The following is a 13903-nucleotide window of genomic DNA, read 5'->3' as shown; positions in this document are numbered from 1 at the left end:
TGTTTACTCTTTCCACCTTCGCACTCGCCTGGGGGCGGTATGGAGTGTGCAGCTTACTATTAATTCCCATCAACTTACACATTGTTTGAAAGACTTCACCTGTAAAATGGGTACCTCTATCACTCTCAATGATTCTAGGGATACCATACCTGCACACAAATTCCTGCACAATTTTCTTTGCAGTAAACACAGCGGTATTTGTGGCCACGGGAAATGCTTCAACCCAATTTGAGAACACATCAATACAGACCAATACATACTTTAAATTTCTACAAGGTGGCAATTGTATGAAATCAATTTGTATTACCTGAAAAGGGCCATCTGTCGGAGGGATATGGGATGGCTCTGTCGGTATTGCCTTTCCGATATTCTTCCTCAAGCAGGTGAGACATGTCATCGCTCTTTTACCCGCATGGGAAGAAAATCCTGGGGCGCACCAATAAGCTCTTACCAACTTACACATTCCTTCTTTGCCTAGATGAGTCAGCCCATGTGCCGCTTCCGCTAGACTTGGAAGGTATGCTCTGGGTGCCACTGGCTTACCCTGTCCATCTGTCCAGACTCCTGAGGACTCCTGGCCATATCCTTTTGACCTTCAAACTGCCTTTTCTTGTGGTGAACACAAATTTTGCATTTCATATAATTTCTGTGTGTTTACAGTATCAAATACCATCAGTTGTGTACTGTCTGTTTGTATGGGGTTACCGGCTGCTGATTTAGCAGCTTCGTCTGCTCGGCTGTTACCAAGTGATACCGGGTCTTGGCTATACGTGTGAGCTTTACACTTGATAACAGCCACTCTGTCGGGTTCTTGTATCGCTGTTAGAAGTCTTTTGATGTGGGCTGCATGCGCTACTGGTGTGCCAGCTGCCGTCATGAAATTTCTGAGGCGCCATAGCGCCCCGAAATCATGGACTACTCCGAAGGCGTACCTAGAATCTGTATAGATATTGGCTGACTTGCCCTTAGCCAATTCGCATGCTCTGGTTAGGGCAACCAGTTCAGCAACTTGTGCTGAGTGTGGTGGGCCTAGGGGTCCCGCTTCTATGGTACCTTGGTCATCTACGACTGCGTATCCAGTACACAAGTCTCCCGAGTCCGTCTGTCTGTGACAACTACCGTCAGTGTAGAAAGTAAAATCTACATCTTCCAGTGGGTTGTCACTGATGTCAGGCCTTGCCGTGAAATTTTGGGTCAAATATTCCATACAATCATGTGTGTCGCTGTCCTTACTAAATCCTCCTTCACCATCACTCTCATCCTCCACCCTTTGTGGCTGTCCAGGCACACCTGGGAGATATGTTGCAGGATTTAGTGCAATGCATCTCTTTATAGTAATGTTTACCGGGGCCATTAATGCCAATTCCCATCTTGTAAACCGCGCTGATGAGACGTGTCTGGTTTGGGCAGAATTCAGTAAAGCTGACACTGCATGTGGTGTATGAATTGTGAGGTTGTGTCCTAGCACTACATCTTCGCTTTTACTTACTAGCAATGCTATTGCTGCAACACTTCACAAGCATGTGGGGAGGGATCGCGCTACCGTGTCTAGCTGAGCGCTATAGTAGGCTACCGGCCTGCTGGCATCACCATGCTTCTGGGTTAAGACACCTGCTGCGCACCCAGCACTCTCTGTTCCGTACAGTTCAAAGGGTTTTCCATAATCTGGCATACCTAATGCTGGTGCCTGCGTTAGGCACTGTTTAAGTCTCTCAAATGCCATCTCAGACTCGTCTGTGTGCGAAATCCGGTCAGGTTTGTTTGAGGAGACCATCTCCTGCAAAGGCAAGGCTAGTATGGAAAAACCTGGGATCCAGTTACGGCAATACCCACACATTCCTAAAAACGTTCTAATCTGTTGCTGGGTTTGTGGCAGGGTCATGTCACGAATTGCTTGAATTCTATCAGCGGTGAGGTGTCTCAGTCCTTGTGTCAGACAGTGTCCCAAATACTTCAACCTGGTCTGGCATAATTGTAACTTATCTTTGGAACCTTGTGTCCTGTGTCTGAAAGATGAAACAGGAGTTGTTTCGTATCTCTCAGGGACGCTTCTAGTGAATCAGAACACAGCAGTAAATCATCCATGTACTGTATTAATACTGATCCACTCTCAGGTTGGAAAGACTGTAAACAATCATGCAAGGCCTGAGAGAAAATACTTGGACTGTCAATGAAACCTTGTGGTAATCGAGTCCAGGTGTACTGAACTCCTCTGTATGTAAATGCGAATAAGTATTGACTGTCAGGGTGCAGAGGTACCGAGAAGAAGGCGGAGCAGAGGTCAATCACAGTGAAAAATTTGGCAGTGGGAGGGATTTGCATAAGGATGACAGCTGGATTTGGCACTACGGGGAATTGACTCTCAACTATTTTGTTGATCCCTCTTAGATCCTGCACTAATCTGTAACCCCTCCCCCCACTCTTTTTAACAGGGAAGATGGGACTATTGGCAGTGCTGGACGTTCTTACCAGAATGCCCTGTTGTAGCAAGCGCTCTATTACAGGGAAAACTCCTAACTCCACCTCTGGCTTCAGAGGGTATTGTGGGATTTTTGGAGCCATCTTTTACTTGTACAACTACTGGGGCTACGTTTGTCCATCCTTGGTCCAAAGTGATTCCGGTATCTGGGAAATCATTTCCTCTACCATGGACGGACACCTATTTACAACAACAGTGTGGGACATTAATCTTGTTGGGGAGTCTAGCATATCCTGCACTTCCTGAGCATGGTTTTCAGGTATGTCCAAGAACACACCTTCAGGAGTACAATATATGACACATCCCATTTTGCACAGTAAATCTCTCCCTAGGAGATTAGTCGGAGCCGATGCAGCCAGCAGAAAAGAATGCTTGTTATGCAAAGGCCCTATCGTAATCTCTGCAGGTTTGCTTAAAGGGTAGTGCTGTACTACTCCTGTTACTCCCATGGCTGGAATTGTTTTACCAGTGGTTCTCAAGCCCACGGTCGAATTTATCACTGACTTGGCCGCCCCCGTATCTACAAGGAAATTTAGAGATTTACCAGCTACATCAATTGTGACCTCAGGTTCATTTCCAAGGCTCACAATTAATTTCACTGGCTGCAGACTACAGGTGTGGCCCCACCCCTATTGTATGTGGTTGCCTCCCTGCATTGCGCTGGCAGCTATTACCTGTGAAGGGGGTAAATGGGAACTATCAGAGACTTGCCAGTCTCTTCTTGGGGGATACCTTTTTGTTTCCCCTGCGTGTGGCTCATAACTCCGTCTCTACGGTCCTTGATCCCAATTTCGTGTGTCATGTCGTTGTCTAGGGGGTTGATATGATTTTTGTGCATTTTTCGATCTACAGGCTCGTGCAAAATGTCCCTCTTTATGACAGTAATAACAAGTTACAGTACCACATTTGACTTACCCACAGGGGTCGGAGACTTATACGGAGGTGGCCTTGTGGTCAGGGCCTGTATACTTATGGCCATTAACTTATCACTCTGCGACTCCCTGTGTCTGGTGATGTTTCGATCATGATCAATAGCGGCCTCTCTCAAAGTAGCCACTGACAAACCTCTCCAACATGGTTGGGTGGTCTGTACCCTCGTCCTCAATACTTCCTTTAAACCATCCATTAACACAGATACTGCTACTTCTCTATGATTCACATTTGTTTTAATGTCTTCTATCCCTGTATACTTAGCCATTTCTTGCAGTGCCCGATGAAAATAATCAGCAGCTGTTTCTCCCAGTTTTTGTTTGATGGAGAAAATTTTGTTCCATTTGGCAACAGCTGGGAAATACTCTCCTAACTGTAAATCTATTCTCATTACATTATCTTGGTTGTACACATCCGTAAGGGGTACCTCTTCGTCTAATTTACAGTCAGCTATAAATCTCGCTGAGTCGACATTGGAAGGTAAACATGCCCTCAGCAATATCCGCCAGTCTTTGTTATTGGGCTCCACAGTATTTCCTAGCTCTCTAATGTACTTCTGGCTTGCAACTAGATCTCTCCTAGGATCAGGGAATTCAGACACCATTGATCTTAATTCCGTTCGGGAAAAGGGGCAGTGCATGGCGATGTGTCTGACAGGAGTGACTCCTGTAGTGTCAGTTTTCCCATTTGGTACTGCAATTACCCTAACGGGATTAAGTTCAATAGCATCATTCTGAGTAGATTCTACAACATGTGGTGTAATGGTTTCAGCATATTGTACAGTGCCGTACTTACCAGTTGATACGACCTCACCTGTCCCTCCACTAGGGGCCTTTGATACTGCTCTTACTGGTTGGGCCGTGCCCACTGTTGTTTCTGCTATGGTGGCTGCTAGAGAGAGTGCCGATATTGTTGTGGGCTCATCCTCTTGGTCACAATCCTGGGGAAAGTTTAAAACAGGGTACAGCTTGCACGGGTTAGTATTAGCATCAACAATCTTAGTTACATTATTCTTAACATTTATACAGCTACTAAGTGCATGTTTATAATACACCAGTGTGTCATTCTCTGTAACCACTTTCTCTCCCGTTATGTATGGTGGTGGTGGCGCGGTGGCTATCAGTTTCCTGATAGGGTTAGATCCAGCCGCTTGAGCCAATCCTCTTTGTATTTCACCTTCCTGTTGCCATAACTGTAAATAATCATAATGTTTGATCCGTCTCTTTGCAGATTTAATGAGACATATCCTTCTCCTTAGATTTTGTAACACCTCGGGACTAAAACTGCCTACCCGTGGGAACTTTTCCCCGTCATGCACAGTCATTCTTTCCCATTCATCGCACAAAACCTCTGTGTGTGAACCGTATTTCTCACACATGATATACCTTGCCGACCCGATTGGTCGGTTTACTAAGTCATCCTGAACCGAGGTTGATCGCCCCCTACCTGAACAACTGGCCCCCATCTTTGCAGGTGTTGCTTTCACTACCTCTGACCTTCAAATCAGGGTCTTCAGCGAACCCTTACAAAAACCAAGATGTCCGGGGTAGGCCGGCGGTGGAAGTTTACAGAGTACCTCCACTCACTCGCCCACGTCGACCAATATGCCCACACACTGCCTTAGCGCTGGCGTACTCAACCTAGGGCCCCTGCGACCTGAACCTCTATTTACTGGAACATGTGGGTGTGATCCGAAGAGCACTTAACCCTTCCCAGTAACTATTGGTTGTTAGAGAATTCCCGAGTGACCAGCAAACCTCCCTTAAAATAAATAAATTACACAAATCACGTTAGAATGTACAAATAGCATTTATGACCCCTCTAGCGTACGCAAATGGTACTGGGTCAAGTTACTAACTAATGCACACAATTACGTGCGGTACAATCGTTCTGCACATAAGCAACTAATCTTATGTGCGGAACGACCAGTGGAATCGAAAATTGTGGCTGCGAATTCCTTCAGCCAGAGCTTAATGGCCTATATGGGTACCGCACCAACCCTTCCTGGTGTTGTGCTTCTTTACTCTTTATCTATAGCGGACTTCCTAGTCTGCTGTACCTGGACCTCCTGGTCCGTGACCTCCTGGTCTGTGCTACAGTAGACCTCCTGGTCTGCTATACTCTAATGCTCTTCTTTTAATATGTTTAACAAGGGATGCCTCCCAAGCCACCGTGCCGTCACTTACACGTATGTACCTCACGAGAACTCGATGATTTCCTGTGGTTCCACCCAAAAATTAGAAACTTATATATATGTATACACACACTTTCACCTCATATACTCTTTACTTTCGTCTCTGCGCAGAAATCCCTTTCATTCAGTATCGCAGGCTAATCCAGAGGAGTTGCAACTAGAGAAGAATCTATTAGCTTAAAATTTTGGACACTGAGATTGATTTGCGCTATTATTGCGTTGCCTCCGTATCGCCTGCTAAAACAACACTATCGTGTGATTTGTATTATGTGGGCGTACCCAGACGCTCCGTTGCGTAATATACGCTCCGTGCGTCGGCCCTTGCGTCGCGTACGCTAGTCCCGCCCTTTGTTAGAGACACGTGTACGCAAGCCAGGTATATCCACAGAAATACAACTAACACGTTTATATCAATGTAGATGATCTTTAACTGTAATCATCTACCGAGCACCACACAGATCTTTCCTTGTATCTTTAAGTAAAGCCGTGTGCGTGTTTTACAATTTACTCCTTAACGTATTAATATTACTTTTAACTATCAATAGCAACAAATCTTTCTCAGCACGTTATCAATTATAAATGGCAAGCAGGAAGGTAAGATGTGAAAATTACACAACTGAAAAGAAATGCAGGTATGTGCATGTGTTGCGTACGCAAAACAGAGATAAACAGTTTTAAAAAGACAATAGCGTTTTGTTCTTACCTTCCGGTTCCGGATTCCACCAGCACTCCTACAGCGTAGCGATGCAGACGCTTATCTAGTCAGCACTACTGTATCCCTCACCATCAATACGGATACGAAGGGATACTGCCTTCCCGCCCTTGCTGACAGATAAAGTCTGTGTTCGCTAGTGCGGATATGTGGAGGACGGACGAGCCGCCAATTGATAAAGCTAATTATTTATCTTATAACATACACTATATATGGGTAAGAGACTCAGTACGCAATTGGCGTATGGAGTACCGTAAGGGTACGCACTTAGCGTTGCAGACGCTTAGCCGTGGTCGAGACGCACATGCGGCACGCTCGCTCACAGCTAACGCTTGGTGTCGAGCACGCTATGGGCGGCCGACTACCGTAATGCTACGCTACTAACGTAGCGGACGCTCGTGACCACGAGGGGAACACGAGCGGCCCAGACGCTCACGGGATGACACTCAGTAAACCTTGTATGCAACACACTGAAAGATTGAGTTTATACTGTAAACCTTACTACTGAAATACTGTAGCGATATACCGCTGCTTAACCTTGTTAATACAAAAGCTGCTGGAGCGATTGAGACGCTCCGATTACCCTCAGCAATGTAATAAACACACAATACCTTGCTAAGGCTCCAAAACCTTTACTAACAATATTTAGCTATGTAAAAAGGGGAAAACAGTTAACAGTTCATACACTACAGACTAACATCAATATCTAAGCAGAATAACTACGCATAAATATACAATAGCGTCACAATCGCAAACAATAACATACAATGAGAAAGAGTAAAAGAGAGAACGTGGCAAAATACAAACAGAGAACAAGTTGGTCACAGAGAAGAACTTACACACTGGGAATGATCGCTGCGCAGTCCTGGTACCAGCTCTCTAGTTAGTCAATGATGAAAACCGTTGTGGAGAGAGAGACTGAGCTGGCCAGGCTAGCTGTTCTTATATACACTGCGTACAGTACACTACAAAGGGACCTATAATCTCATTGTTCATTGGACACAGGAATGTCTCCCCGCATTATAACAAAAGGGCATAGGTTAGTTTGAACAGGTGGGCTGTGACTATATCGAACTGCTCAGGTGGGAGGGAATCTCAGGATTCCCGCCGCATGGATAATGAACCGCAAATATAGTAAATGTCCAGAAACTACTAATAGACATAACTATACGCAGGAGCGATTAATCTTTACCTAACCAGCACCGGATTGTTTCTAATAAAATGTTCTTTAGTTAGGTACCAAACAACACTGCTCAAACCCTGTCTGACCCTTCGTATCATGCAAAGAGGAATTCCTCTGTCCAGCGACCAGTTACACTAAACAAACTTACAGTTATTATTAAGGGGAACATTACCTATAAAACATACTATTTGGATTTAATATATAACGATTGAGTTGCCCGCTAGACGCACACAACCTCTACCGTAAATGCACATACCACTCGCTCGAGCGCATGGCCGAGGAGGCGCCGTCACGCAACTGCGAATATGCACACGCACGGGAGAGAGTGTGCATGTGCAGCGGGCAAGCGCATGGGGTGAATATATGGCAACATGTAGCATGATATTTTTCCGACTTTGACAATATATATATAAAACATGCCCAAAGAGACATTAGTCTACTGTGTTCTAGAGTCAACGCTATGTCGTTTTCTGCTAGACGTGTCCTGTGGAACATGCAATGGACAGGAGATGCCGACTAAAAGAGGCATATGGAAGGTTTACTTTACAAGGCTGAGGAATTGTGTGGAGAAGGGCTCTCGGACCTGGTCTCCACAGCTATAGCTGGTCATTCTTATCTTTTGCCTTATATTCCCTCACAGCCTAAGAAAGCACGACATTATCAAATGCAGTCCTTTCGGTCGCAGAATAACAAGAAAGTACGAGGAGCGTCCTTTCTTACCAGAGGTAAGGGCACAGCTAGTTCCCAGGAACAGAAGTCCTCCCCGGCCTCTACTACATTCACCGCATGACGCTGGAGCTCCGCTAAGGGAGTCCGTCCCAGTGGGAGCACGTCTTCGACTCTTCAGCCACATCTGAGTTCACTCACAGGTGGATCCCGGGGCAATAAAAATTGTTTCTCAGGGTTACAAGCGGGAATTCGAAAGGTGCCTCCTCGCCGGTTTTTCCTTATCGGACCTACCGGCTTCTCCCCCAGAAAGGGAGATAATATTAAATACAATTCACACATTGTATCTCCAACAGGTGGTGCTCAAGGTTCCCCTTCTGCAACAAGGAAGGCGATATGACTCACCCTTGGCTGTAGTCCTGAAACCGTACGGTTCGGTCAGACCTATTTTAAATTTAAAATCTCTTAACCTATACGGGAAAAGGTTCAAATTTAAAGTGGAATTGCCCAGAGCGATCATCGCCAGCCTGGAAGGGGGGGATTTGATGGTGTATCTAGACATAAAGGCTGCATACCTTCATGTTCCCATTTATCCACCCCATCAGGCGTACCTGACACTTGCAGTACAGGATTGTCATTACCAATTTCAGGGTAATTGGCGGAAATAATGGTGCTCCTACGCAAGCAAGGAGTCACAGTTATCCCATACTTGGACGATCTCCTAATAAGGGCGAGATCAAAAGAGCAGTTGTTCAACAGCGTATCACTTTCGCTGAAGGTGTCACAGCAACACGGCTGGATTCTCAATTTCCCGAGGTCACAGTTGGTTCCTATAACTCGTCTCCCCTTCTTGGGTTTGATTCTGGATACAGACCAGAAATGGGTTTACCTTCAGATAGAGAAGGCCCAGGAACTCATGACTCTAGTCAGAGACCTATTGAAACCAAGACAGGTGTCAGTGCATCACTGCCCTCGAGTCCTGGGAAAAACATTCCCTTAGGGTTCCATGCGAGGACTTCAAATGGGACCTACTGGACAAGTGGTCCGGGTCACATCTACAGATTCATCAGTTGATTACCCTATCCCCCAGGGCCAGGGTATCTCTCCTGTGGTGGCTGCAGAGTACTCACCTTATAGAGGGCCGCAGATTCGGCATTCAGGACTGGATCCTGGTGACCACGGACGCGAGCCTCCGAGGCTGAGGAGCAGTCACACAGGGAAGACATTTCCAAGGTCTTTTGGTCAAGTCAAGAGACTTGTCTTCACATCCACATATTGGAACTAAGGGCCATATACAACGCCCTACGTCAAGCGGAGACCTTTCTTCACGACCAACCGGTTCTGATCCAGTCAGACAACGTCACCGCAGTAGCTCATGTAAACCGCCAAGGCGACACAAGGAGCAGAGTGGCGATGGCGGAAGCCACCAGAATTCTTCGCTGTGCGGAGAATCATGTAAGAGCACTGTCAACAGTGTTCATTCCGGAAGTGAACAACTGGGAAGCAGACTTCCTCACCAGACATACGTCCTGGAGAGTGGAGACTTCATCAGGAAGTCTTCGCACAGATTGCAGTTCGGTGGGGACTGCCACAGATAGACATGATGGCGTCCCGCCTCAACAAAAAGCTGCAGAGCTATTGCGCCTGATCAAGAGACCCTCAGACAGTAGCGGTAGACGCACTAGTGACACAGTGGGTGTTCCAGTCAGTCTATGTATTTCCTCCTCTTCCTCTCATACCCAAGGGTTGAGAATAATAAGAGAAAGGAGGAGTGAGAACAATACTAATTGTTCCAGTTTGGCCATGAAGGATCTGGTATCCGGATCTGCAGGAAATGCTTACAGAAGATCCGTGGCCTCTTCCTCTAAGGCAGGACCTGTTGCAACAGGGCCCATGTCTGTTCCTAGACTTACCGCGGCTGCGTTTGATGGCATGGCGGTTGAACACCGGATCCTAGCGGAAAAAGGCATTCCGGATGAGGTCATTCCTACGCTGATAAAGGCTAGGAGGGACGTGACATCTAAACATTATCACCGTATATGGCGAAAATATGTTTCTTGGTGTGAGGCCAGGAATGCTCCTACGGAAGAATTCCATCTGGGCCGTTTCCTTCACTACCTACAAACTGGAGTGAATTTGGACCTAAAACTTAGGCTCCATTAAGGTTCAGATTTCGGCCCTATCCATTTTCTTTCAAAAAGAATTGGCTTCTTTCCCAGAAGTTCAGACTTTTGTGAAGGGAGTGCTGCATTTTCAGCCTCCTTTTGTACCTCTGGTGGAGCCATGGGACCTTAACGTGGTGTTAAGTTTCCTTAAGTCACACTGGTTTGAACCACCTAAAATGGTAGAGTTAAAATATCTCACTTGGAAGGTGGTCATGTTATTAGCCTTGGCTTCGGCTAGGCAAGTGTCGGAATTGAGGCTTTGTTTCATAAAAGCCCCTATCTGGTTTTCCATGTCGATAGAGCGGAGTTGCGGACACGTCCTCAATTCCAGCCTAAGGTGGTATCATCCTTTCATATGAACCAGCCTATTGTGGTGCCTGTGGCTACGCGTGACTTGGAGGACTCCAAGTCCCTGGATGTGGGCAGGGCTTTGAAAATTTACGTAGCCAGAACGGTTAGAGTCAGAAAAAAAGAATCACTGTTTGTCCTGTATGCTGCCAACAAGCTTGGCGCTCCTGCTTCAAAGCAGACTATTGCTCGCTGGATTTGTAACACCATTCAGCAGGATTATTCTACGGCTGGATTGCCGTTGCTTAAATCGGTTAGGGCCCATTCCACCAGGAGGGTGGGCTCTTCTTGGGCGGCTGCCCGAAGGGTCTCGGCATTACAGTTGTGCCGAGCTGCTACTTGGTCAGGTTCAAACACTTTTGCTAAGTTCTACAAGTGTGATACCCTGGCTGAGGAGGACCTCTTGTTTGCTCAATCGGGGCTGCAGAGTCATCCGCACTCTCCCGCCCATTTGGGAGCTTTGGTATAATCCCCATGGTCCTTACGGAGTCCCCAGCATCCTCTAGGACATTAGAGAAAATAAGATTTTACTTACCGGTAAATATATTTCTCGTAGTCCGTAGAGGATGCTGGGCGCCCGTCCCAAGTGCGGACTTCTTCTGCAATACTTGTATATAGTTATTGCTTCAATAAGGGTTACGTTATAGTTGCATCGGTCTTGAGCTGATGATATGTTGTTTTCATACTGTTAACTGGGTAGTTATCACAAGTTATACGGTGTGATTGGTGTGGCTGGTATGAATCTTGCCCTTGGATTAACAAAATCCTTTCCTCGTACTGTCCATCTCCTCTGGGCACAGTTTCTCTAACTGAGGTCTGGAGGAGGGGCATAGAGGGAGGAGCCAGTGCACACCAGGAACAAAATTCTTTCTTAAAGTGCCCATGTCTCCTGCGGAGCCCGTCTATCCCCATGGTCCTTACGGAGTCCCCAGCATCCTCTACGGACTACGAGAAATAGATTTACCGGTAAGTAAAATCTTATTTTTTTTTGCGCATGCTCAAGTCATAGGAATACTTTTTCCATCTAATTCATTTGATGTGATGGTTAGTTTCCATTGCATCAAAAGTTTAGATGGTGGAAGCCCACCCATCATTTGATGCTGGGCTTCCGATGTCCACCCCTAGGAAGAGGAGAGGAATGGGAGGTAGAAGGGAGAATTGGAGGGAAAAAAGGAGAGCAAGTGTAAAATAAAAAGTAAGGAAAGAGAAGTTGGAACTTCAGGGGAGGGGAGTAGACAGGGAGGAAGAAAGTAGAATTGGACAGGAACTGTATGGTAGAGAAGAGGGAGCTATAAAGAGGAAGCAAAGCTTCTAGGTAGAAGAGAGAAAGACGGTGCTGCAGGGGAGTGGAGAGGGAAAAAAATAGGTGGTTCACTGCAGTACAGAAGCGTAGAAGGGAGGAAGAGGGGGTTGCTCTACGGAGAAGGAGAGGGTAGTATTAAAAAAGAAATAAAGTATATAACTGCCATTTAATCCCAGTTGGTCTTTTCTTTCAGAATGTGTTGGGTTCTAGCAAAGCTCGCAAGGAACATCAGGAGGAGCTCAGCAAGGAGAATGTGCAACTAAAGGAGGATCTACAGTATTTACCTGGCAAATCAGAGGAAAAAGACATCAGCGAATTGCAGATGCTCCTTGAAGAAAAATCAGAAAAAGTACTGTGAAAATATATTTGTCTTTAGTAACCATATTTTCCATAGCTTCCCTCCCCCTTCTAGCTTGTATCTATTTCTTATCCTACCAGACAAGTAGGACGGCAGCATCATATGCTCCCATCAGACTGTGTGTGGCGCTGAGCTGTGACGCCATAACCCGGCATTATTTTCCCAACCCAACAACAACATGGAAAAGCAGAAGTCCGCAGTTCACTGATAAGAAGTAACACCTTGTCCTACATGTCAGACAGTGTTTACATTTTTTACATATTTTCAGCCACAGATATTTGTCGGCCTTCTTGAGTTTACTTTTCTTTCCTTGTGTGACATGTTATAACTTTGTTCAATAAGTACAGTCTCGTTCTTCATTTTAGCCTTAAGGTAATGTGTTCATGTGTTTAATATTTCACAATCAGCTGCAATACGTGCTCAGCATATGCTTTGGTATAGCACTTTCCCACATGCTTCATCATTATTAACTCCTTATATTTCTTTTGGGTCCCTTTACCTCTCTCCAGTTTCTCTCATCTCCCCGAATATGCAACTCTCAAATCCTCCAACTCCAGACATTGATTAACATTGCGCACAAGTAAAATACACATCTCTATAAAATACTTCATGTAGAGTTGGGCACAATGGGCGGTATTCAAATAATATATCACGTCCAATCTCCTTTCTAAAGTGATCCATTTTATCGCGCATATCACTCCCATAGTAATCAGGTTTAGCTGCGTAAAGGGTTGGGCGTCCTCGCTACCGCCCGATTACATCCCAACCATAATCTCAAGATGCGTTAGTTTTAAATCAAAAGCATTTGCAGCAGGTATACAGTACGTTAGGATTAAAACTCTGAATACATTTGCCCCTCTATAGCGTAGGCAAAGTATAGAGATGGGGGCTTGATGGTGTAAGTAGTAACTTTAGCATTATCCTATTTTTACACAGTACAGTAATGTAATGAAATACTATATACAAGAGAGACAGTGGGCCTTATCGTGTCACTGCTGCGTCTTTCTACGCAGCAAATTTGAGAAGATATGCATATATCACAGCTGCCGTCTTCTGTACAGAAACGCACACCGCCGGCCTCTCAGAACCGCTGCTTGCTCATGAATACACAGCATCGGACATACATCTGTCACAACATTTGTAGCACAACCCTGTGGTTGTCCCTCACAAATAAGATGTCAGGACTAGAACCACAGGATAAGATAAGGTCGCGAGACACCTGCGATTGAGTCACCACACCCTCGTTACCTCCTAAAAATGGTCACTACCTCTCAATCACACTGTCTCCTAATCCACACCAGGGCCCTCATTCCGAGTTGTTCGCTCGGTATTTTTCATCGCATCGCAGTGAAAATCCGCTTAGTACGCATGCGCAATGTTCGCACTGCGACTGCGCCAAGTAACTTTACTATGAAGAAAGTAATTTTACTCACGGCTTTTTCATCGCTCCGGCGATCGTAATGTGATTGACAGGAAATGGGTGTTACTGGGCGGAAACACGGCGTTTCAGGGGCGTGTGGCTGAAAACGCTACCGTTTCCGGAAAAAACGCAGGAGTGGCCGGGG

At 45.8% G+C, this 13903-nt stretch overlaps 1 protein-coding gene across 2 annotated transcripts in view; it reads left to right on the top strand.

Annotated features, from left to right (window-relative positions):
* The window catches only part of LOC134932184 (uncharacterized), a 234945-nt gene that overhangs the window by 188271 nt on the left and 32771 nt on the right, over positions 1 to 13903 (top strand). For both annotated transcript variants that reach the window (XM_063926365.1, XM_063926366.1), the window contains one exon: positions 12174 to 12329. In XM_063926365.1, coding sequence (XP_063782435.1) covers positions 12174 to 12329 — 156 coding nt within the window. The remainder of the gene's footprint in view (positions 1 to 12173; positions 12330 to 13903) is intronic.

Source organism: Pseudophryne corroboree, chromosome 6, assembly GCF_028390025.1.
Source record: "Pseudophryne corroboree isolate aPseCor3 chromosome 6, aPseCor3.hap2, whole genome shotgun sequence".
Classification (NCBI taxonomy): domain Eukaryota; kingdom Metazoa; phylum Chordata; class Amphibia; order Anura; family Myobatrachidae; genus Pseudophryne; species Pseudophryne corroboree.
Note: the sequence above shows the minus strand (reverse complement) of the source record. Positions and strands in the feature narration are given on the sequence as shown.